We start from the raw sequence: 21,866 nt of genomic DNA, 5'->3' as shown, positions 1-21,866 counted from the left end.
TTGACTGTCTGGAGCCATGGCACAGAAGCATATTTACATTAGATGATGCCTTCCATAACAGAGGAATTTTCTCACAACCACAGGGTTCAGAATAAGATATTTTCCATAAATCCATTTTGCTGACATAAGTCTTATAGTGAGCTCATAAGAAATGACAAAAAACAAGAACTCATGAAATAGCCCCCACAGACTAATAATAACACTGTACAAGACCAGAAGATGGAAAAAATCACATGTATAAATATAACAAATGTTTATAAACGGGGCATTATTCAGTCACTTTAGAGTAAAGTGTAAAGCACACGGTGTCTGTTTTGCAGGCTGCCAAAGACAATTGATTTATTGACAGACAATAGCCCAAATAACTCATGGAGCATGAGCTTGGTTATTTATTGGGTTGTTTATAATTAAGCTGTTAGAGGCAATGACCTGTTCACTGGACATAATAACAAAAGTCTCATATTGGGATGCTGGTAATTTCAGAAAATGTGGGTACTAAAGTAGAAAATTACATATTACAGCCTCGGAATAGTTATTTTCTTGAAGCTCTCGGCGAGTAGCAGCAACTTCCCAACAAACTTCTTATAAAACAACAAAACATCAAATGGCATCAGTCCCTTGAGCACCGAGTGACGTCACTGCGGAGGACGGTGTCGTGACGTAGGCAGTTCAATACTGACACTGATCTGAGTGGGAGGGAAACGGATGCATCGGCCAGATGTGGAGCGGTGGTGTGGGGTGGGGTGGGTTGATGTGGAGGGTGTTTGTGTGTGGGGGGGGGGGGGTCTGTGGATAGGCTTCGATCAATAAAGCACATATGCAGCAAAAACAGCTACAACATAGAAGCTGCAGAATAATTTCATCTATGCAAACGACTTTAAATACCCGCATTGATAAGGCCAGTCAGAGTCTGTCAGGTGAATCAGTAAAAAAAAAATGCATCACTTGATGTTGCGAAAGCAAAAAAGATGACTCTAGGAACAAGAGCTCCATTAAAAAATTAGAAATGCACTCGTAACGCTGAATGTGTGGAACAGCTGTGAAATAACTGTAGTCTGGGAGAGAGTGGGGGTGTAGACTGTGAGCCTATGGTAATGAGAGAGAGAGAGAGAGAGGGAGAGAGAGAGAGAGAGGGAGGGAGAGAGACGCGGGTGGACAGTGGGATGCTGTGCGTTATCTGGCTAAATGAGGGTTGTCTTTCCCAGTTCAGGCAGCAGGACTTCTCCACCCTTTCAGCGAGGATCTGTAATTTACACGACAACAGCAGGGTGCCCGTCGGATCTCCACTGGACTCTGCGCTGGATCTCCCACAGCGCTGCTCCTGCTCCTGCTCCTGCTGCTGCTGCTGCTGCTGCTGCTGCTGCTGCTCCATCACCAAACGCTCAACGCTAAAGCCGGAGAAGAAGCTCTGATTTCCGTGCCATGTGCAGAGCGACACGTATGTGTGAATTCATGCGGTGACAGCGGAGGGGGAATGGAGCAGTTGTCATTAAATTCCTGCAGAAGCGCCGACGGTGATAAAGGGGAGGCTGTCGTGTAGAGAGAAGACCTTCATACGCAGCAGCCAATCCGAGGGATTCGTTTTTATTGCCAGCGAAAAACGATCAGTGGTCAGGTGTCGTCTTTCATTTCAACCACAACAATGGGGTAAGTGTGATTTTTATCCCACAGGCTGACTGAGTTCCTTTTCCGTCCTTTCTGCATTCATATCAGCTGCGGCCGCCTCACACGATATGAACTTCCCTGCCATGGAAACCACACCACGCATAACAAAATAGCGACCTAGGTGTATAAATCTGTCTGTCTGAACATGAGGGTGACGGTGGATGCATAGCTCAGGTGGGCTGTCTGACACACTGGATATGGTAGAGTAGTGGTCTTCTAATGGCCTCGATGTGCTGCACACAAAAGCAACAAATTCTCAGGCAGAGAATGAAGCAACTTGTGCCTCTCCCCTCAGAATTTGGTGAAACAGAAATACACTTTTGGACCACCATGCTGGCACACAAATGCTGGTGCAGAAGTTGCCGCCATCATCAAACTTTTAGGATCAAAACAGTGGATTAATCTGCAGTGGCTTTCAAAGTGGGACTACCGGGGAGCCCTATGGAGATTTTTGGGTGTGTTTACCAAAATGAGGCAAAGTTTAAATTCCTTACTATTCCACAATCCCTTATTTTGGCCTTAGACCAACGAGAGAGCGGATGAAGATGCTGGTTTTCTAGGTCTCTCTGTCCCACTGTTTTCTCCCCACCTACATTATAGACAGTTATGTAATTCGGAAAGAAGGCATTTGTAACAACAGCATCTCAGAACATCAGAGGTCTGTGCTCTGATGTTCTGTACATCCTGTTCCGGGTCCGGCTCTGGAGAAGGTTTGGGCACAGTATAATGTCAGAGGAAGGTTAATGTCGGTAGCTAGAATGCTGCACAAGGCTCCAGTAGCAGAAAGTGACTATCTCTCTCTATGGCAGCGCAGTGACCGCTGCCTTACACATCCTCAACAACAGGCACCCATCAGTGAAATATCTGCCTAGTGCGCAGCACTGCTCATTTGCATGTCCCCTAACCCTGAGCTCAGCGGTCCATTTCCCCCACCAAGCCTGCCGTTCATTAACAGCTGTCTCCTGCAGTTCATTGTGATTAATTGCACAGCAGGAGGTTAACAATATGGCACAGGCATGGTGCGATTTCAAGGCATCAGCCAAAACTCCTGCATTAACTATTTACAATACTCTGGAGGCTTCCCAGGCGCCCACTCTGCCCTCCTACAGTGTGGGCAGCACACATCATTCAGCAGTCTCCCACTCAGCTTCAGCTCTCCACTGGGCTCTGCCTCACTGGTGACTAACTTACTGTTATGCAACTGACTCAATGACTCAATTGATCCACAATGGAATAAATTGTAAACTGCAATTGACAGCACCATGCTGCATACAGTACAGCATGTGTACTAAAGTCTGAATATGGGCAGGTGCAGATGAGATGACAACGTACATCAGATCTGTTGTCTGGCTGCCTGTCTAGCAGTAATGCCACAGACAAGATAGAGTCACATTTCACTTCCGGCCTCGTGGCTCAATACCAAGCGTCTTACAGCTCTGATGGTGACGGCACAGAGGAGAACATTAGTGTTGGATGAGAACTGGAGATGCCTATCAACACTCTCCGGTGCGCTCTCACTTCCTTGGGCAAATACAATCAATGCACAGATGGACTCAGTTCCTCTCCCTGTCTTTGTCTTTGCTTTTTTGTGTGGGTGTGTGAGAAAGAGTGTGTGTATGTGTTTACAGGCACATCTCAGGTCATCCAAGCCACTCCAAGTAGACGGAGCAACAGGGAGCTCTCTCATTAATGACTTCTGTCTACCTTAAATATGATCTACTTGCCTTCAAGCTCTCCTCTGTTGAATTAATGAAAAACTCTGGAAACAAAGGACGACTTCAGGAGACGTGGAGGTGGCGAGGGAGAGGGAGATCTCCTGAGATGAACCGTTTCATTATGCTTATGTGTCACTGTCGGTGTTTGCAGAAAGAGGGGCAGCTGCATAGTTAAAGGGGACACACTCAAGTAGAAAATAAAATGCAGCATTTTGTGGTATAAAATGGTGTGTGTGTGTGTGTGTGGGTTTGTGTGTGTGTGTGAGCTGTTTGGTTACACACTGTGACTCAAGACTGAGTGTTCACATCTGTGCATCAAACCCCTGAAGCACAAGAGGCGCTATAGGTAACACCTGTTGGAACTGCAGATGTGTGTGTGTGTGTGTAGGTGTGTGTATGCATGTGTATGCATGTGTGTGTGTGTGTGTGTGTGTGTGTGTGTGTGTGTGTGTGTGTGATCATGTGAAATGCCCTGTAGACATTGGTACAGTGTTATTCACAGATCAATACCAGTGTTAACATGTCTAGAGTTGAGGTATTAACATATTAGAAAGTAACATATTTTAAGGATTTTAAGCTCACCATAATTACAAAAAAAACAAGTTTTTGTTTTATATTTTTATTCTACACCTTTTTTGCACATGTTTTTTCTTTTTGATTTCATATAACAGTCCACAAAATCCACAGACATCACTGTCATGGGATCTTATTTAGTAGAAAATAGCTCTGGTGAAAACTTTTCACCATGAGGACTGTAGATTACCAAGACTAAACGGGACTGTTGAATGGTTTTCATTCACCTCCATTGTGCTTGTGTGGAGACAGAACCATCTCAAAACCTAGGCAAATAAAATCAAAAGATGGCTATACCCCCAGAGGTTTTTTTAAAATTGTGTAATTTATGTGTATTGACCCTTTAATTCACAAGAACGCACCTTAGAGCATCTGTCTTTAAATCAGTCCACTTTTTGTGGCACTGTCTTCTGTTTTCCAAACGTTTCTACTACTGAGTTAATGTCTGTGTGAAAGCAACTACTCTGATTTGACGTGGAATAAAATCTTGGCAATATCAGTCAAAAAATGTCTTGCTCCACAGACTAATGATCTCCAACTGCCTCCAACTACAGCTATTGGTCATAATGTTACAAATATAATATAATAGAATAGATATTTACTGTCATTGTTATAAAACAACAAAAGTCCGTTTAGCAGCTCTTCATTAATGTACAGCATAGAAGAGTGCCGGGCCGCCATCTTGAATGTAACCATCCATCCATCCATCCACTTGCATTGCGTTCCTGAAAGTTCAGATGTGAACAGCACACAGCCATAGCTCATGGAATTGTTTATACCGCACTGTGTAGCAGTTTAGAGCTTCCCACTCCCTCCATCTTCCCCTGCTGGAAGACGGGTGGATTCATCAGCGCTCTATCCTCTCCGACATTCATCACCTCCTCCACGTTCTCCTCATCCTCCCCTTCTTCTCTCACTTCATCACTCTCCCTCCCTCTCTCATCCTGCCTGCCTTCTCTCTCTCTCTCTCTCTCTCTCTCTCTCTCTCTCTCTCTCTCTCTCTCTCTCTTTCTCTCTGTTTTTAACATTCATGTTCCATCACCTGCCCTTGTGTCACGCAGTACACTCTGCATGCTAAACACCTCCTCCTCCTCTTCCTCCTCCTCTTCTTCCTCCTCCTCCACACTTTCTCCTTTACCACTCATTTGCACCACTCTGCTTGTACTCTTACTTTTTTCTTCTTCCTCTGACCATGCCCCCCTTCCTCCCCTTTTTGGTGCGATGAGCAGCTCTTGTTTTCACATTCACACTCTCCACACACTTGTTTCATGCACTGACAGACGTTGGACAGCATCTTAAGGCATTTCCCCCTGCTTTCTCTCTTTCTTTTCTTTCTCCCTGTTGCTAAATCTATGTCTCTGTCATGTAGCCTACATGCTAGTGCTGCAGTTCATCGCTAGCGTGCAAGAAGATCAACATGTTCTGAATCCATGCAATCCCACAACCAATAACCCTGTGAGGCTCAGACCAGACTCTCAGTAAAAAAAAACACTGTAGTGGGAGCATGTCTGATTGATCTGATACCTTTCAGATTATGGTGACACCTGCTCTTAAGGAAGGAAAATATACATAGAAATGATTTTTATTCTTGTTTTGTAAGAGAGCAGCATTTCATCATTTCATCACATTCTATCATTTATTGTGCCATCTTTTAAAAGTTTACTTGTAGGAGTAGGTAATGCTTTTTTTGACAACTGGTGGGTGTCATTTTGGAACAAAACTCTTTGGCATGGGCATTCATGTAAAAATCAAAGCACAGGAACATTGCTGTGTTTGGTACACACACAATCAAGCAAGAAGAAGCACAAAATTTGCCACAGCTCCATCAAATTATGCAATGAAAAACGATGCCAGTTGCCAAGCGGCTATTGCACAGATCATACAGACAGGCCGGGGTTGTGTGATGTGTACTGGGAGAGAGTTGAAATGACTCACAGTTCTGCCACTTACACTGCTGTCGATGATTATGATAATTCGCACAGAGCACTCCACAAGCAGCTTTGTGGAGCGGCATTAATCATCCCAGATTCAGTCCCTGACTTCCCATACTCCTCACATTCCCCATCATTTTCTTTCTCTCCCTAACTTCCCTTTCTCTCTTTCTCTCTCTCTCCCGGTCTCCATGTTTTTCTTTCTTTCCCAGTCTTGGCTAATCACACACAGGAGGGGTGCTGCTGCTGAATTTTAATATTAATTTATACAGCAAGCCTTTGATGTCCCCCATCACCCCCTCAGTGCAGTGTAAGCACTTCTCTATCTCCTGCTCTGCCAGCACTGCCAGCCCAGAATATCTCCCTCTGCACCCTGCGCTTTGAGTGTGTGTGTATGTGTGTGTGTGTGTGTGTGTGTGTGTGTGTGTGTGTGTACTGACTGTAGCTACTACCCAAGAAGCTCCAACAATGCTGAAATATATGAGGGCACTGGAAGAGCAAACCGAAGAGTGAGGGATAAATGGATGAAGAGTGTAGGTTGTGCATAAGTGACGGGTGTACGGTTGGTCAAAAAACAAAGATGGCTCTTATATAATCCCAAATGCAAATAGGGGTGAATCTAAACTCTGGTTTGAGTGTCAAACAGAGGTCAATAAGGAATTAAGTTATTTCAACTGAATCCATCATGGAGTTTTGATCACCTGCTGATCTAAGCTACACAGGCACAAATCCGCATATACACTCACATATAAATACAGACTTATTACTCCATCACACTTGTGTCATTGTGTGTGAATGTTAATGCATTGTATGTGTGTGTGTGTGTATGTGGAAACTGCAGCTCTGTGGGGTGTGTCTGTGGTAGTTAACCATGGCCTACTGTCTATATTTAGCCTTAAACCCTCTCCTCCCCCCCCCCTGCGCTCCCCTGTGTGACCCTCACTCAGTGCTGCAGGCATTCCCATATCAGAGCAGAGAGAGACGACGCTGCCTTACACAGAGAGAAAGACAAAAAGGAGTTTCTGCTGGATAGCTGCATGCATCTAGTGTGTGTGTGTAGAGAGATCATGTATGAGAGGAGGTGTAGACTTGAGGTGTATGTAAGAACTGCTATAGCTTGAAGGTTCAGTTAGCCTGTTATCCATGTATTCAAGACTATGAGTGTACATAACGCCCTCTGACAGCCTCCCTTTCTGTGGTGTAACTATGGAGGATGGCGAGGTGGTAATTCGGTTGCCAGGGCGATCTGACTCCCCTGTGGGCAACAGGAGCTTTGGTGCCAGTGGGGGGTTTGGTGAGACGTTGGTGTTGCGGCACAAAGAGGTTCACCACTTCTTCTTCGTCCCCTTCAGGGAGCAGCCCATCTACAGCACACGGGCCCACGTCTTCCAGATTGACCCCAACACCAAGAAGAACTGGCTGCCCACCAGTAAGCATGCCGTCACTGTCTCCTATTTCTACGACAGCACACGCAACGTCTACCGCATCATCAGCCTGGATGGCACCAAGGTGAGCGGTTGATTCTGATGGTTGCTGTTCACCTTGCACAACTCGTTGCACACACAACATAGGTTTAATTGTACCTCTCCTGCTACATCCATCGTGTTATTTATAATTTCTGCCAGCTGACATAGTTTTATTAAGATGTTCCAGATGTTTCAGTATAATCACCTCTTCACACATCAAACAGCCTTCCAGGAGATTTTAGTGGCACCGTGATCTACTGAGCATTAATGGTGTTAATAAGCTCTGCACTGGAATCTAATGTGCAAACACATCTTAAAAGAGCTCAGCGTTGCAGTCTGTCCCAAGACTGACAGCTCATGTTTCGTCGTGTTTATGCATGCAACTACTGTATTTGTCAGTGCACATGTCTGTCTGCACTGAGAGTCCACACTTAACCGTCTCAGGATATTCTTGTTAGCGATCCAGCAGGGATATTTCTGCTGGGCATGGTGCAATCGAGTTTTTCATAGGGACTGGTGGGGGACAACCACCAGTTATGGAGACGGAAGGGGTGAAGTTAGATGAGAGAAACAGATGACAGAGTGAAAAGGATGTGCGGTGGAAGATGTAACCAGAGTGGCAAAGACAGAAAAGTGTGAAGTTAGGTGAATGGTCAGAAAAATGTGATGGACTGACAGCAGCAAAGCGAAGTCACTGAGTTTGCATTCAGTGCTCGCCATGTGTGCGTGACGGTCAATTTAGCAACCAACTCATATCATACAGCAATCAATTGATACAGTAGATCATCACTAAATTCAACTATTGTGTAAGCCACACACTCACTGACTGCTACCCTTCCCAAACTCATCATTATGTAATGATGCCAACCAGAATGTCAGCTGTTACACAACACTGCTAATTGATCAGCCATTAATTTGTTTTCTATTAATGTTACTTAACAAAGGAAGTTGAATTATATAAGATTTAGATGTAGCCTTCTGTAATGATTCATCTAAATTAAAGGATCTCACCCTTGGTTCTTACTGAGGATGTAAATCTTCAGAAACCAGTCATAAATATCTACTTTCATTTTTTCAAATGGGTCAGCAGTTTTCTGCAACAGCTGGGCACTGTGGTTCTGAGCAAACATTACTCAAATAGGAGTAAATAATACAATTGTTGGGGACTATTTTCAGTGGCAGATTTGGTGCTACAGTGAGTATTTACCACAGCGGGATGTTGTGTGTGGGACTGATTCAAAATAAACCAAACCGTGTTCTCGGTAATGAAGAAACATGTCGCCCAGCGGAACGGTGTAGCTCACTGATGTTCATTAACTCACAGCTCTGAGTATTCAAACTTTCGCCGACTAATGATTTACTTTTTCCATGTCCGCCATTTTTTTTGCAGTTTGTCCTCATCAGATATACGTTTCTATATTCCTCTCTGCCATCCCTCCATGTGTATGTGTATGTTTTCATTGTGATTTCATCTTGTCCGCTGAGTCTTATTGATGCTGAAGGCTCTCAAAATCAAACTCAGCAACTCTCTGTTCACTTTCCAAGCATGGTTGTTTTTGTGTTGGTGGGCCTGCACTGCTGTAGAGCAGAAGCTAGATAGGCTTTTCTCAGGCCTCCCCTGTCTCTCACACATACAAATATACACATACACAAATGTACAGTTTGTAACTGTGTTTAGTCTATAAAATGTCAGAGAACTATGTAAAATTCATCCCAATTTCCCATCCCATCCCAAGGTGATGTATTCAAAGACCCTGTTTTGTCCAAGTAACAGTGCAAAACCCAAAGATATTCAGTTTACACTTATATGAAAAAAGAAAAACAACAGATTTGAGAAGTTGTTTGACAATTTTTCTCAATAAACATCTGAAATGGATCATCATAATTTTTTATAATAAATTTTCTATCAAATGACTAATCGATTAATCGACCAGTTGTTTTGGCACTATTGTAATATTGTTTGGAGACACCCACAATTGAGAAAAACTGTAGACTGCGATTTTAATGTGTGTGTTAAGATATAGTGATTTGTTGATACTCTCATCTGAAGCCCTGATTTGTTTTGCAAATAATCTCTATTCAGACACACAAAAAGCTTCTTTCCATCTCTCCGTCTCTCTCCTGTACACTCACACACACACACACACACACACACACACATATTACACACACTGCAGTAATAACGTTAATTTAATACATAATAAGTGGGTTGCCTTTGTCCTGCAGGCAATAATCAACAGCACCATCAGTCCCAACATGACGTTCACAAAGACCTCACAGAAGTTTGGCCAGTGGGCGGACAGTCGAGCTAACACTGTCTACGGCCTGGGATTCTCCACTGAGCATCATCTATCCAAGGTACCACCCCCATCCACCCATTAATCCACACACACACACACACACACACACACACAAACCACATCTACTGTAAACCTCTAAGCATCAGTCACAGAGTGGCTTCTCTTTTCTTCTTCTCCCCCTGTCCCTGAGAGAGGATGGCATTTCAACTTTCTTTTTACTCTAGTTGCTATAGTTTCTCACAAAGTGTAGAATCTGCTTGGCAGTTAGCCCTAATGAGGCTTTTTTCTGTGTGTGTGTATTTATGAAAGTTATTTATATGTGTGTGTTCGGTTGTGTGTGTGTGTGTGTGTGTGAGAGACAGAGAGAGAGAGAGAGAGAGAGAGAGAGAGAGAGAGAGAAAGAGTAGGTGGTGGTTTCTCTCCTCTGCAGTATGATTAAACTCTGTCATGAACCGGGGAGGCTCATAGCATTCCCACTGTCAGAATAACACGCACGCACACACGCACACACACACACACACACACACACACACACACACACACACACACACACACACACACACACACACACACACACACACACACACACACATATTGGAACCAAACTCAGCAGTGTAGATGTTCCCTCTGTGTCAGAAATGCAAGGATAAAGAGGCTGATAACAGTACCTGATATTTAACACATGTCCTGTTTCATGTACTGGACATTCATAACATGTGGTCTTGTGGCAGATGAAGCCAGTGGTAAAGTGCTTCAGAGTTTAAAGTGGCACTCCAACAATTTGCTATTTTGGTTTACATCGCTTTGGTCCAGTTTTCACATTATGACCCACCTAAACAGTTGTATAATGTCCTCTGTGGCTCTGGAGGCAGCTTTCCAAATAAAGTCTGAGAAAATAACCCAGATGATGTCACCAGGGTCATCTCAGTTTTAGCCTGGTTTCAAGTTAGGGACCAAAAGTCAGATATCTTAGCCTCTTCTGCTCAATTGAGACCATTCCATTTTTTGCTACCAGTGATCTTGTGCATATATTATTTGTATTATTATGTCGCTATTAATTGTCTTTCTTTATTAATCTCAATAAGACTAAATAAATCAAGCTTGTAGTAACCTAAGGGTAGATTGTTTTAAAAATTTTGTTGATTATCATTGTCACAAGAGATTGTCAAAGAGAGAACAAAACAATAAATGTAGAAATTATCTTTTTTTTTTAAAGAAAACTCTTCTATTTTCCAAACGTCTGCGGCTAAAGCATCTGTGGCTTAACTAATTTACACTGTAATTACACTGGTAACAGGAACTATGTCTGAGGCGTATAAATGTGCAGTTTTAACAGGCTATTTTCTTTGGTTTAAAGTTGAAATAATCAGATTCACCTCTCAGATAACTGCAGTGCCAACACTCCCAAAGCACTTCCACTGAGAACCAATGCATTTACATCACTGTACCAGAGCTATTATATTGCACTGAAGTGAAATGATATTGAGTTACTCATTGCAGTTCCACCAATGGCAGATACAAGACCGGCTCCAACAGAGTTGTCAATTTGATTTCCTCACCACTCAGCCCTCTGCAGTACTGTGTGTGCTAAATTACTCTGTAAAGCTGTGGGAGTAGCGTCAATGATGAACCACACCCTAAAGGGACATCGGGGATGTGTGCTTGTGTGGGTTTATATTTGCCCAAAGCCCCTCAGCTGAGCTCACCTTACCTCTTCAGGCTCGGTGGATGTATCTTTGCTCTTGACAAAAATAACCCCACAGATCAACTTCAGCCACTGACAACTTCTGATTCCAGCAAAAACAAAGTGGCACCGTCTGCTTTGTTCGGTGTGTGTGTGTCGTGTGTGTATGCACATGTGTATGTCTCAGATAGAAAGGTTACTAACGGTGACCTAGTTAGCTCACGTTTCCGCTGAGGCATTATGGGAAGGGGCCTTCTTTTCTAAGTTCTACTCTGAGTTGTTACTGGCAACAGCTTCTCCCTATCCTTGCCCTGGCTTCACAGTTGACCTATTACACACTGATCTGTGTGTGTGTGTGTGTGTGTGTGTGTGTGTGTGTGTGTGTGTGTGTGTGTGTGTGTATGTGTGCGTGTGTGTGTGTTTGGGTGTGTGTCCGTGCACATATGGCTTTACTGAACAGATTAAAGCACAGTACACATGAACTACAGTCCAAACTGATATCTGTCCTCTGTGTCCAGTTTGCAGAGAAGTTTGCAGAGTACAAAGAAGCAGCACGCCTCGCTAAAGAGAAGAGTCAAGAAAAGATGGAGATGGCCACGTCTCCCTCTCAGGTACATTCACTGCACACTGATCTACCCCTTCATCCCCCTGAAACTCTCAACGATCTTGTCAGCCTACTCCTGACGTCCTGTCACAGACACATTGTGTGTAATGAACAGCTGGTGAATGGGTCAACCAAACAAGTATTTTCCCGTATTCTCATAAGAAAAAGCAAATACGGAAAATAATAGAAAATAAATTTAAGTAGGAAATGTTTTGAAAATGTTGATGCCATTGTTGAACAAGTCTTTTCTTAAGTAAAATACTTGTGAAAAGTCCTGTGCATACACTTTTGTATATAACCTCTAAATCAAAAAAGTTAAAATAAAAAAACTGTAATTACATCTGTCAAATAAATGTAGTCAAGTAAAAGCACAATATTTGCATCTGAAAAGTGGCATAAAAGAGGAATAATCAAGTGAAATACAACTACCTCAAAATTCTACTTAAGTGCAGTACTTGAATAAATGTACTAAGTTACTTCCTCTACTGTATGACCCCCCTGGAAGGTCCTGACACTCAGGTTAAAAATTACAATCCTGAAATTATATTCACCAATATGGTGCATTTCTCTGTATATATCAACCCTATGCATAAAATAGACAAAGCTGTCTGTGAACTCCCGTAAATTGGAGAACATAATTAGCCTGTATGTTAGGTATTTGTTTGTGTGGAATAACTAATAATAGAGTGTTTTAGGGCATGTGTAGCTGCATCTGAGAGAAAATTAGCTTGTTTCAGAGGAGAATCCCCAGAGAAATCTCTTCTTTAATCTAAAGGCTGCTAACAGGCTTCATGTCCTCGTCTGTTCATTATGGAGGCAGGGGCAGCCGCCCCCCGCTGTACTGCAGCCTATTACTTGTACTATTAATGCGGCGGCCCACATGGGCTGAAATGCTACAGTACCTTGTGCTTCCCATGGGAGGATGTTTTTTAATGAAGCCAAGTGGACAGCTTCGCTCTCATCAGGGGTTGAAGGCTGCGTGTTCACTGGCCAGCACCGCATCACAGTTGGTGGAACTGGAGGGACTGCATTGCATTGTAACTGTAAAGGCTGCGGCCTTCCTGCTATAAGCCTGCAGCGGTGTACTGAATCTGTCGGCTCTGTTTCATTAATGAAAGCCAGTGTTTCACCCACATGCCTGCTGGCTTTCATTGTAACCTCCAGATCCCCTCTTTTCGTCCCTCCTCTAAATAAACTTAAAAAAAAAAAAAAAAAACATCAGAGAGGAATTGTTCTGATAAAACAAGATGAGAAAACACAGCGCTAAATACTATATGCTGATCCCAGTAGGCCAGACCCCAGTGGAAATGCACCATGAACAGATATTAAATGGTATATTAATGAATGTGGAGAGCAAAATGTAACACCAGCCATAATCTTCCTCTTATCTCTCACTTCCTGCTTGTCCATTAGAGACATACAGGCAGTGTCATTGTGCCACTGTATTGTGCACAAGCCCTGAGTCTTAATAGCTTTGTTTTATGTATGAGCAACAGCTAAATGATTTGTCTCTCTTATAATTCTGCGCTTGTATGGGATATAAAGATAAGCATTAATCTGTTATTCTGCAATTTCCCACCGCTATAGTAAGCTATTTAATGGCCTATGGGCATGTGGAACTGCTCACTAAGATGCACAAATTTTTAGCACCAAAGCAATAAGAGCTTTATCAGTGTGAGAGACAGCATCCCCAGCATCCCCAAATGCACACACACACACAGACACACACACACCTCCATCATTTCTCATGTCAACTCTTATGTGGGAAGGATGATTTATTTATGAGATTCTTGTTTTTATCTTGTTGGGACCTCTGGTAATAAGAGGCAATTGAGATCACTCAAGTTAATAATTATACATTTTATATTATTACATGTAAGTTAATTATAATTGAGTTACTAATTATAGGTACATTCCTGTAAGTGGTGTAGGGCTGAAACAATTAGTTGACAGAAAATCAGCAACAATGTTGATAATCCCTCTCAAGATAAGCTTTGATAAGCTTCTCACACGAGAGGATTTGGTGCTTTTCTGTTTTGTCTTTTAAACATTTTGAATTGAATATCATTAGGTTTTGGACTGTTGGGCTGACAACACAAGCAACTTGAAGACATCACCTTGGGCTGCTGAAGTCATACAGAGGACACTATTCATTGATTAATCAGATAATATAATAGACAGGTTAATCAATAATGAAAATATTCATTCATTTGCTGCCCTAAAGTGGTGCCATTTCGTCTTTGAAATTACAGTCATGGTGTGTATCTTTACTCATGCTAACTACAACCCAGTTCTTCCTCCTTGGAATCTGAACATATTACTGTCTCTGCTTTTGGTAATGTTGAATGCACCATTTCCTGTACGCCTGAGGCTGTTTCTCTGGAAAAAGCAACCGGACGCCAATAAGAACTATAAAATGTATCAGATGTAAAAGCTTTTGTGAACTCACTATAGGTTCAATCATTACTTTTTAGAGCATCACACAGATATTCATTTATGGATGCCACAAATGTCTGAATCGGTCTGAATAGTAATAAAATGATTATTTCAGTGATGTCTGACTGATGATTTGATGACTTTCAGACAGTAACAGCTGAACAACTTTGTTTCACATGCAGGAGTCTCCAGCAGGTGAGCTCTCATCACCTTTGACCCCAGTGACTCCGCCCATGGAAAGCATCAACGGCACAGATGAAATCTGCGACACGACTCCCAACTCAGACACCCGTCCCGAGCCGGCGCAGAACGCACTGGCCTTCACACACAGGTACATCCCACATCGTGATGTGGTCACTGTCCCGTGCTGTCATGTTTACTGCAAATACACTCACTGTCGCAGTCATATCTCACACAACCAAGACTAATATAGATCAACTATTTTATTTTTTATCTGTTTTGCTGTGAAGTACACATCTCTCTTCGTCTACGTCTTTTTTTTCATCTGCGTGCACCCACACAGTATATGTTGCATGTGAGCATGGTAGTGAACTCCCTCTATTCACCGCTGCTCTCTCGTGTTTTTCCTCCCTAGGGGGCAGTTTAAGACTTGTCGGGTCTGCTCTTTCTGATAGGGATGTCATAACAAGTCCTGACTACTGCGACATCATAACTGCGCAAAAACAAAAAAATGTTCAGGCACAAATGTTCAGAAAAAACACGAGCCTGGCCACAGGTCAGCAACAGGGAGGGTCTTCTTTACAAAACCTGATGCACTCACCTGTTTACTAACTGCTAACAAATAAGGTAACAACAGCAAGTCAAAACTCCAGTGAGGAGTGATATGGGTGCAATAAAATGACAGGACTTTATCTTGAAATATATCAGTGACGTTCACACACTGTCAATTCACGTGGACCAGCAAAAGATGTAACTAAGTGTTCCTCTGGAATGAGGGATTATTTAAGTTATTCATTTTGTTCAATCTGAGAATGCTTGGCAAGGAAACTCATATATATTTATATTTTAATGTTTGCCTACTGCGATGCAATAATATCTTTTTAAATGCAAATTCAAATCTTTTGACTTTTATGTTTCTGGATGCATTACGGAGTATGTGACCTCTATGCATGCACCACTACTGTTATATACATTCCTGGTGTCTTTCTGTCTTGTTAGCACGCTGACTATCGAAATGGATAATTCATATTCCTTGTTATTGTCAGTACTGGTTCATATACAGTAGATTATGTAAGATAAAGGGTCAAAGTGCTATGTAAATATTTTTGCTGTGTTTAATGGCTTTCTGAAGAGGTGCGGCTATGAGGTTCATCACCGAAAAGGTGTCGATGAAGTGTTTATGTAAGACTTATATAACATACTGTGGGTAGTGGGAGGCAGAGAAAGACCAAGACAGAAAGAGAGAGAGAGAGAGAGACTGGGTGTGTGTGTGTGTGAGAGAGAGAGAAATTGAGGAGAGAGAGAATGAGAGAGGTGCATTGTATAAGGTCTGCACATGAGTCACTGATACGTAGAAATGCACCAACTGCAAACACACTCCCTACAATAAATAAACTGAGGAGGACGACAATCAGTTTCAGTCATTTGAGTGAGTGAGGTGTGTTTTTTTTCTCAGGAGAGGAAATGTTCTGTCCTATTATATACTGTCACTTGTAGTCGACTGTACACTCAGGTCTTTTTATTTGTAAAATCTCTGTAACTTGTGCTGCTTTCATTCTTCTCTGGCTGCGATTCTTATTAATTAAAGATATCATTCAATCGCTTAATGTATTATCATTCTTTTTTTGGTTAACTCTTGGTGTTTGAGTGGAGAACTCTCCCATTTTAATATTTAATATTTAAAGATAATTTTATAGCTCTGTAGAGACACTATATGTTTTTATTCATGTGTTAAAGACTGTAAAGCCTTGACAAGCTCAAGTGTAAATGCTTAGAAATCCCTACCTCTGCATCATGAACTCTGTAAGGCTACACAGATCTGTGCAGTGAGAGCAGGCTGTAGAGAGGACACCCACTGCCTGCTGCAGCTTTGCTGCTGATATGTCTATTAATGCTGCATGTGTGGGAGACGGGGTCGACTCTCAGCGTTTGGAATAGCAAGCGTGGACATAACAAGCAAGCTTCAGTCTCATATTCTCGGAGAACCATATGTAGAGAGAGGGTAGATGGAAGGACCATCCAGATATTTTCCTGCATAACCCTCTCTTTTTCTGTCTGTTCTCTCTATGATTCATAGTTCTTCAGTTTAGTACGTACTGTGTGGCTCATCTCACATGTCTATCACCTTTTGAAGTGGCTCCATCAGCCTCACGTGTGCCTCAAACTGCAGGCAAAATGTATTTTCTGACCATTTGTTTAACAGTGTGTAAGCATGTAGCTGAAACAAAAGAATAAAAATGTTTGTAGTGCATTTTGAATGTGTTTACTTGTATACTGCTTCATGAAGGTTCAAACCCACATGTAGAGACACACCTGCACACTCAGGTTTTTTGCTGTCTTTTTGCACCAGACCTCTATGATGGTCTCGGTTTGTCTCTCTGCCATGTGTCTGGAATTAGATGATGACCTATCTCCATAACGTGTACACCACACTGCTGCTTAGCAGGGCTGTGTAGGCAGGTATGCGTGGGTGCAGAGGGCAGAGGAAGAGAGAGGAGGATGAGAGACAGCTGTATGCAGGGCTGTGAGAGGGTTTTTTTTTTTTGTATATCACAGGATGTAGGCGTGTTTGGCAGGTCTGCAGTGGACTCGTTTTGAATGGTTTTCACTGTGGTATAAGACCTTTTGTTGAGACTGGCCAGGCTCTGTGTGAATGGTCCCCTAGTGTTGGAGGATGTAGGCGTCTGTCGGTGGATTTGTGGTAGGCTTGTGTGAACGGAGACAGTGCCGGTGTCATACGTCAGGGTGCCACAAGCGCCTCCGTTCCTCCGGTGCTGCCATGGCAACTGCACTGCCTCCCTGCTTCTTGAAGGGCTCTGTGAGGAGGAGGAACCTACCTGACAAAGCACAGCGGTCAGGACACGGCAGACGGCTGTAGAAAAACCTTCTGTGTCACACAAGTTTACGCTTTGTGTTTGGTAGCTTTATTGAGCCTGGGAGGAGAATTATGATTGACATTGTGAAGTAGTAAAACACAAAACAGACTTTTGATGTTTTATTCACGAGTTAAGGTGTATTAGCAGTGTGTACAGGTTATATCCAAACCACAAAACAATTCAGAATTCAATTAAGAGAAAAATAATATAAAATACATTCAAAACCAATAAAATTATAAATGAAACAAAATAAGATGTAATAAAACCTGCACCCACGAAAAAAAAATGCTCATCATGACACATTCTGTTTGGAGGAATATTGCTCACATGAAACAGATGAAAAGACATAACTCTGTAACAATACAATCCTCTGTACCAGATACAGACCTCGAGAATTTGAATGAATTTTATTCCAAAAAAAGTGAAAAAAAAAAATTTCAAGCTGATACAAACAGGAACTTATTGCTTCTGCAGTTCAACATCACATATTTGGCTCTTGCATGAGTGGAAGTGAAATTAGAACAAAATGAGATAATGATCAGCAAATGAAAAATATCAATAGCCGATAAAATCCTCATGATAAATAATTATTGTGTAAATGATCACATCATCTTTACAATCAGCAGTTCAGTGACACAGCAGCAGGTAACTTACCCTCCGTGTGTCTCATACACCTTCAGCTGTCCTCACCCAGAACTGTGCTCAGGTGCCCTCCTTAAACCTCTCAGCCAGCCTCATATTTAATGAAGACGAACACCAATGTCAGGACATCTTTCACTCTTTTCTCTTCTCCAATTCTCCCTCCGTCACTCTCCCTTGCTTTCTCCGTCTGTCTCCATCTTCACATCTTGACGTCTCGCCTGCTCTCCTGCTCTCCGAGCTGGTGTGTGAGGTTTATACATTGGCGGGGCTGCGTGCCTTGGTGACAGCATCGCTCCATGTGTGTATGTGTGTGTGTATGTGTGTGTCAGTTAGTATGTGCATGTGTAGGATGAAGTGTCGTTTCCCTCCTATGCGTCACACACGCAGACACACTTGCACTCACAGAGGGGGTGGCTGTTGTGTAAGAACTGAAGGCGCCGTGGGAGTCCTGAGTGAATTAGATCTGGGCTTTCTCTCTTTTACACTTCACAAAGTGGGTGTTATGGCATAGTGGAGTACAGCTGCAGTGTGTGAGCATATATAATGTGTGTGTGTGTGTGGGTCAGTGAGGGGGTGGAACAAAACTGAAAACTACATTGTTATGGGTCAAACGCAGACCCTCAGCACTCCTTGAGCGAGCGGAGCTTCCTTTTGTGTTTTTATATGGATCTGTTTCACCGCAGTGAGGAATTACTGTGGAGTGTGTGGGAGTAGGAGCTCCTTTTCAAAGGTACTTGACTCGATGTCAGTACTCGACAACGCTTAGGTGTCTCATAGGCAGACATTATGTGAGAGACAGAGTGGGCATTATGTAAATCTTAAACGAATGCCTGTAATCGTCATGTCTAACGGGGGAGATGCACAGCAGAAGCATTTCTCCTTCACACTTACAGTATATCTAATATTCCACTTCATAGCCCATATGCAAGTGTTTTTCTATTTTCCCTCCGGCCTTTTTCTCCAACACACGCCTCTCCATCATGAAATTCAATCACATTCAGTCACTTCTCCCTTATCTCTCATCTCATCCTCTGGTCTGTGAGTAGCTGGACCAGATTAGGCTCCAGCCAGTCTGAGGATGTAATCTCAGATTACAACTCATGTGGCAGACGGCTGCTTTCATAGTTAGTGGCCCAGAAGTGCAGACCTTCAGTCTGAGTGCCCCCTGCAGCCTTTGTCAGCTTTCAGCACTGGAGCAAAGATGGATGGCTGGTCCGAGGCTCAAAACGACTACGAACACACTGCCATCATCTCATAATCAATGGTTGGCTAGATGGATGGATGAATGGAGAGATATTTGACTGGCTACTTATAAAACTATAAAGGTTGTGACTGTAATTTTGTCTGAGGACTTGTTAGAAATAAACCCCAACAGTCACAACTTGATGTTGCAGATTCAGACTTCATGAGTTTTCAGATATACAGTTTACTGTATTGTGTACTGCATCCACTAAAACATGAGCACTTATCGTCTTATTTTACTGTTTGCGGTAAACTGATATGTCCGTGTGTTCTACAGCCCTGCCATGACAAAACACTGGGAGGCTGAGCTGGAGGCACTAAAGGGAAACAATGCCAAGCTAACGGCAGCTCTGCTGGAGTCCACAGCCAACGTCAAACAGTGGAAACAACAACTGGCTGCCTACCAGGAGGAGGCCGAGCGACTACACAAACGGGTGAGGGAAGGGGATGCTTGCTTGTTTTCATGTGTGATTAATTTATTCATATCAAACAGGAGTGATCGTTGGGGAAGTTTGGTGTGAAGTCAAGATGAGAGGATGGAAGAGTAAAAAACAGCCACTCTCAGAATAAAAGATAGGTCGCTTCGGTTGCACCATCTCTCTCTCCATGGATCAGAAGCATGATGTTCATTTTGTCATTTTAGGTGACAGAGCTGGAGTGCCAGAGCAACCAAACCCCAGCGATCAAATCCCAGAAGACTGAACTGAACCAAACCATAGAGGAGCTGGAAACTACACTAAGGGATAAAGAAGAGGTGTGTGTGTGTGTGTGTGAGAGAGAGAGAGAGAGAGAGAGGGAGAGAGAATAAGGGGGGTGGCTTGCCTTGAAATGTAATAGCTTATGCACCTTTCATTCTGTTTTAATGTCCTCCAGGAAATGGAAAAGTTGAAAGAAGAACTGGAAAACATGAATGACCTGATGGAGCAAAAAGACACTCTTACCCAGAAACTTGAGGTGAGTGAAAGAAATCAAACTAAAAGTGATATTTCCTCTGTCAAATGCAAATCTCATTTATACCAAAAAAACAAAAAAAACAATGACTGCCTACCTAATAACATAAACATGTCAACAATGCTCTTTCTCCAGGAGACGGAGCTGCGCAGTCGGGTACTCGAGGAGCAGCTGGCGGGTGCAGAGCAGCGGCTAGAGGAGAACCAAGAGGAACAAGAGAATTTCAGAAAGAGCCTGCGGACGCTGCTGGAGCTGCTGGACGGCAAGATCTTTGAGCTGACGGAGCTCAGAGACACCTTGGCTCGGCTCATAGAGGAGGCCAGCTAGAGACGGAGCTGCCTCATCTGCACAGACAGAGCCATAGGATAATTTACACCCTGACAACCCCAACTCAAACTCACCCACATCAATCCAACCCATCATGTCCCACCTTCCTCCTACACCCGACACACACTAAAACTGAGACACTGCACTGCCCATTCTGATTTTGCTCAAAGAGGGCAGCTAATTCCCTGTTTTTACCTTGCTGGCATCAAACTCCAACCAACCACAGGCACTCCTGTAGTTCAAGACAACACAGGGTCTACCTCATCTTGCCTTCTGATTGGCTGGTGTAGGCGTAACCTTGGTTGAATTGATCTGTCCAGTCATAGAGATGCCTGCTGTAGCACACTGCTACTGCCCGCACCCCTCAACCCACACACTCACACACACACACACACACTCACATACATACACACACACTCACACACACACACACGCACTCACATACATACACACACGCACTCACACACACACACACTCCAACTTAGTTAACTTGAGTTGAGAACTGTGCCTCAGTGCCATCTGCTGTTTGACTGGAAGAGCTGCACCACAGACTGCAGCATCACAATGTCTCTCTCTCCCCCACATACACACACACACAAACACACACACTCACACACACTCGCACACACACAAACACACACACACACACACATACACACACACACACACACACACACCCTTTTCTTCATCTCTAAACTGCCCCCTCAGGGGGAATGTTGAAAGTCATGTGGAAATAATTGCCGTTAAGACTCAGAGAACTGCGCCAAAGCTGCCAAATCCCTCCAAAATATTGTCCTCTAACTAGCAGATGCTTTGATCCAAAGTGACTTACTGTACAGAGAAGTGCTGAACAGAGTCCTGCGATTGAGCTCGGGCTGCCAACGGAGTGTCACTGGAAACAGAGAACTAAAGGACGGCTCTCAACACACCAGTCAGTCTTACCTATTGGCCTGGAATGACATCAATGCTGCTCCCTAGCCTGGACACACAAGGCTGCTTGGAAATGGAGTTTGGTTTCCTTCTTAAGCGAAAATGAGAGACTGCTATGTATCCACAGCCTATTTATTATCCTATATGGTAGATGAGTATTTAAATCTTCCAGAGGCATTGGTCATGCCACACAGAAATTTTAAAGGGCGTGTGCCCGTGATTTAGATTTGACATTAGAATTCCTGTATCCAGACTGCTTCCACCGTCTCAGACAACTGACCTGTCTTCCTGCCAAACTCAGTGTGGTGTGTGTCTCTGAACAAGGCCCGACCTTTGACATAATG

General features: G+C 43.2%; 1 protein-coding gene across 5 annotated transcripts; it reads left to right on the top strand.

Moving 5' to 3' along the window:
• Positions 1 to 1,205: 1,205 nt before the first annotated feature.
• Positions 1,206 to 20,730, top strand: homer1b (homer scaffold protein 1b). Of its 5 annotated transcripts, XM_071482769.1 has the most exons (9): positions 1,508 to 1,647; positions 7,237 to 7,393; positions 9,577 to 9,708; positions 11,853 to 11,945; positions 14,557 to 14,705; positions 19,592 to 19,748; positions 19,958 to 20,068; positions 20,188 to 20,268; positions 20,401 to 20,730. In XM_071482769.1, the coding sequence occupies exons 1-9, from the start codon at positions 1,643 to 1,645 to the stop codon at positions 20,590 to 20,592; spliced, it is 1,077 nt and encodes a 358-aa protein (XP_071338870.1). In that variant the 5' UTR covers positions 1,508 to 1,642; the 3' UTR covers positions 20,593 to 20,730. The 5 variants fall into 5 exon arrangements, with proteins under 5 accessions (XP_071338872.1, XP_071338870.1, XP_071338869.1 ...); XM_071482768.1 differs by lacking the exon at positions 1,508 to 1,647 and having other exon boundaries at positions 6,953 to 7,393; XM_071482767.1 differs by lacking the exon at positions 1,508 to 1,647 and having other exon boundaries at positions 6,953 to 7,393; positions 20,188 to 20,730.
• Positions 20,731 to 21,866: the final 1,136 nt, after the last annotated feature.

The sequence above is a fragment of the Trachinotus anak genome, unplaced genomic scaffold (assembly GCF_046630095.1).
Source record: "Trachinotus anak isolate AG129_WGS33_773 ecotype Australia unplaced genomic scaffold, CSIRO_AGI_Tana_v1 ptg000008l, whole genome shotgun sequence".
Lineage (NCBI taxonomy): Eukaryota > Metazoa > Chordata > Actinopteri > Carangiformes > Carangidae > Trachinotus > Trachinotus anak.
Note: the sequence above shows the minus strand (reverse complement) of the source record. Positions and strands in the feature narration are given on the sequence as shown.

What these genes read in the sequence shown, in the direction of transcription:
- homer1b (XM_071482767.1), top strand. Translation starts at nt 7,091, where the DNA reads ATGGAGGATGGCGAGGTGGTAATTCGGTTGCCAGGGCGATCTGACTCC. An exon ending in TCAGCCTGGATGGCACCAAG is followed by an intron (nt 7,394 to 9,576) that starts GTGAGCGGTTGA and finishes TTTGTCCTGCAG; the next exon opens with GCAATAATCAACAGCACCAT. An exon ending in CCGAGCGACTACACAAACGG is followed by an intron (nt 19,749 to 19,957) that starts GTGAGGGAAGGG and finishes TTGTCATTTTAG; the next exon opens with GTGACAGAGCTGGAGTGCCA.